This window comes from Octopus bimaculoides, chromosome 15, assembly GCF_001194135.2.
Source record: "Octopus bimaculoides isolate UCB-OBI-ISO-001 chromosome 15, ASM119413v2, whole genome shotgun sequence".
Taxonomy (NCBI): Eukaryota; Metazoa; Mollusca; class Cephalopoda; order Octopoda; family Octopodidae; genus Octopus; species Octopus bimaculoides.
In genome coordinates, this window is record NC_068995.1 from 41,096,577 (window position 1) to 41,099,236 (window position 2,660).

The 2,660-nt window shown below is 42.0% G+C and overlaps 1 protein-coding gene across 1 annotated transcript in view; it reads right to left on the minus strand.

The window, feature by feature from the left end:
* The window catches only part of LOC128249536 (uncharacterized PE-PGRS family protein PE_PGRS3-like), a 5,955-nt gene extending 5,697 nt beyond the window's left edge, over positions 1–258 (minus strand). The window contains exon 1 of the mRNA XM_052973409.1: positions 21–258. Coding sequence (XP_052829369.1) covers positions 21–258 — 238 coding nt within the window. The remainder of the gene's footprint in view (positions 1–20) is intronic.
* Positions 259–2,660: the final 2,402 nt, after the last annotated feature.

Consider the following 2,660-nt stretch of genomic DNA (forward strand, 5'->3'; position numbering starts at 1 on the left):
GATTCCGCTGCTGCTGCTACCGCTGCCGCTGCTGCCACCGCTTCCGCCGCTGCTGCCAGCGCTGCTGGCCCTACTGTTGCCGCTACCGCTGGCCCTGCTGCTGCCGCTGCTGCTGCCGGCCCCGCTGCTACAGCCGCTGCCGCCACTGCCACCTCTGCAGCCACTGCCGCTGATTCCGCCGCCGCTGTTGTTGCTACTGCTGCTGTTGCAGCTGCCGCTACCACCGTGGCCGCCATCAAAGACCAACACCACCGCCATCACCCTCACCATCAACCTCTACCGTCACAAATACTACAATCTGTTATACAATAATCTTTTACCTATCCCCAGCTGAGTTTCATCATATGACGTGAGATCAGTTTTGTGTTACAGTCATTATCTGTTTTTTTCCCCTCATGTTCTCCCTCCATCTATGGTGGTTGTTATTTCTCTTTTGTTTCAGTTTTAATTGTTTTAATGCAGACGACACACAGCAACAGAATTCTAGCATTTACAGCACAAACCACTCCTCTTCCCTGCTATTTATTTTATCGACCTCAACCCCACCACCTGGTATTAGAAATCCATTCAGATCCAACATGTTTTATTGGAATATCGTATCGATCTCTCTACTTGAATGGAAAATTGCTTTATCGACCTCGGAAAGATGAAAGGCGTAGTTGAGCTTGGCGGGATTTGAACACGGAACGTGAAGGAGTGTAATTAAATACTCCCGACATTTTGTCTGATGTTTTAATGGTTCTGCTAATCAATTTCCCTCGTTTTATACATACATACATACATACATACATACATACATACATACATACACAAACACATACATAATACATACATACATATATACATACTTAAATGCATCCATACATACATACACATGTACATACATGTGTATAAGTGTACACGCTCACACGCATATATATGTATATATGTATATATCTATGTAAATACACGCACACACACATATATGTATATATATACATATATATATATATATACATAAATACATACATACATAAAGACATGCATACATACATGCATACAAACATGCATACATACATATACATGCATACATACATATATATATATATACTGTCATGCATACATACATGCATACATACATGCGTACGTACATACATACATACATACATACATTCATACGTACATATATACATTACATGCATACACACATGCATGCATTCATACATACATACATACATACATACATACATATACATATTACATGCATACACACATGCATTCACACATACATTCATACATACATACATATATACATACATACATACATACATACAATCCCTGAAGCAGTGATGATGTTGGCCAGTCGAGAAGATGGTAATGCTAAAGCCATTTCAGTCTCCATGGAACTTCTGATGCTACATCGTTGTTTTTGGTTCCAATTCTACCAAATTCGACTTTAAAAATCATTCCTTCGGGGGTTGATTTAAGTGTTGATAACATATTGGATGTCCACCCACCAATGAACTAACAAGAACATAATAAACACTCGTACAATATTCATAAAAGTGCAATGACACATTAGATGATATACTCCATGGTAGACAGTGTCAAGAAGGCCCCCGTACTGTATATTTGCTTGGAATCGAAACTAAATCGTAAAATCAGGAACTTCTTGCTTTCTCCCATTCTCCTCGACGTTCACCTCACGAAATGGATATCATGGAATTAATTTCAATATTCGCTGTTGTTATTATAACCCTAGGTCAGTCCTGATCAAGTAATGGATTATAAGGAATTGTCGGCCGTGTGTCTGCTTCCACCCGTGACTATCACTTTCACTCACGCACACACAAATACTTGAACATACACACACATACTTGTAAGATCGCGAATTCAATTCCCGGACTGGGCTGCGCGTTGTATCCTTGAGCAAGTCACTTCGTTTGTCGTTGGTCCAACCGACTCAGCTAAAACGAGTTCGAACCCGGGACTGGAGAGCCCTCTTTCCTTGTAGCTCTCAAACTCCGACTGATTCGCAAGATGGAACTCCTATTGGGCTGTATGTGACTTGTCACGGCTAAACAGGCTCTAAAAACAATTAACGAACGCAAGATATAGATTATAAAGTCACACATACTACAAGGGTAGAGAGATGCTAGACATATGCGCGAGTGTATGTGTGTATATGTGAGCGTGTACGCGTGTACCTCTGTGGGGATAAGAATAATCCAGGAAATTGCCTCATCAGCAGTTCATGTAGAAATCTGGCTCCTTCGGTTATTGGGATACTAGCGTAGTATTCCAATAACCGAAGGAAGATTAGTTATGTTCCAAATGAATGATAAATCGTGCGAATCGAAGGTATCCTCCAGTAGACATTTTATGACCATCGGGGACCCCCTTCGGTCACGAATGACCATGGGATTGCACCTAGAAAGTTACTCTCCGAGGCACAAGTCCGGGCAAGGTTGTTTATGGAAGATCAGTAGTTGCCCGTGCATACCGGTCTCCCCTCTCCACGCCACCGATGTCATCCAAGGGAAAGGCAAAGGGGCCAATACAGCTTGGCACCAGTGACGTCGCAACTCATTTTTACAGCTGAGTTAACTGGAGCAACGTGAAATAAAGTGTCTTGCTCAAGAACACAACACGCAGCCCAGTCAGGGATTCGAATTCACAAC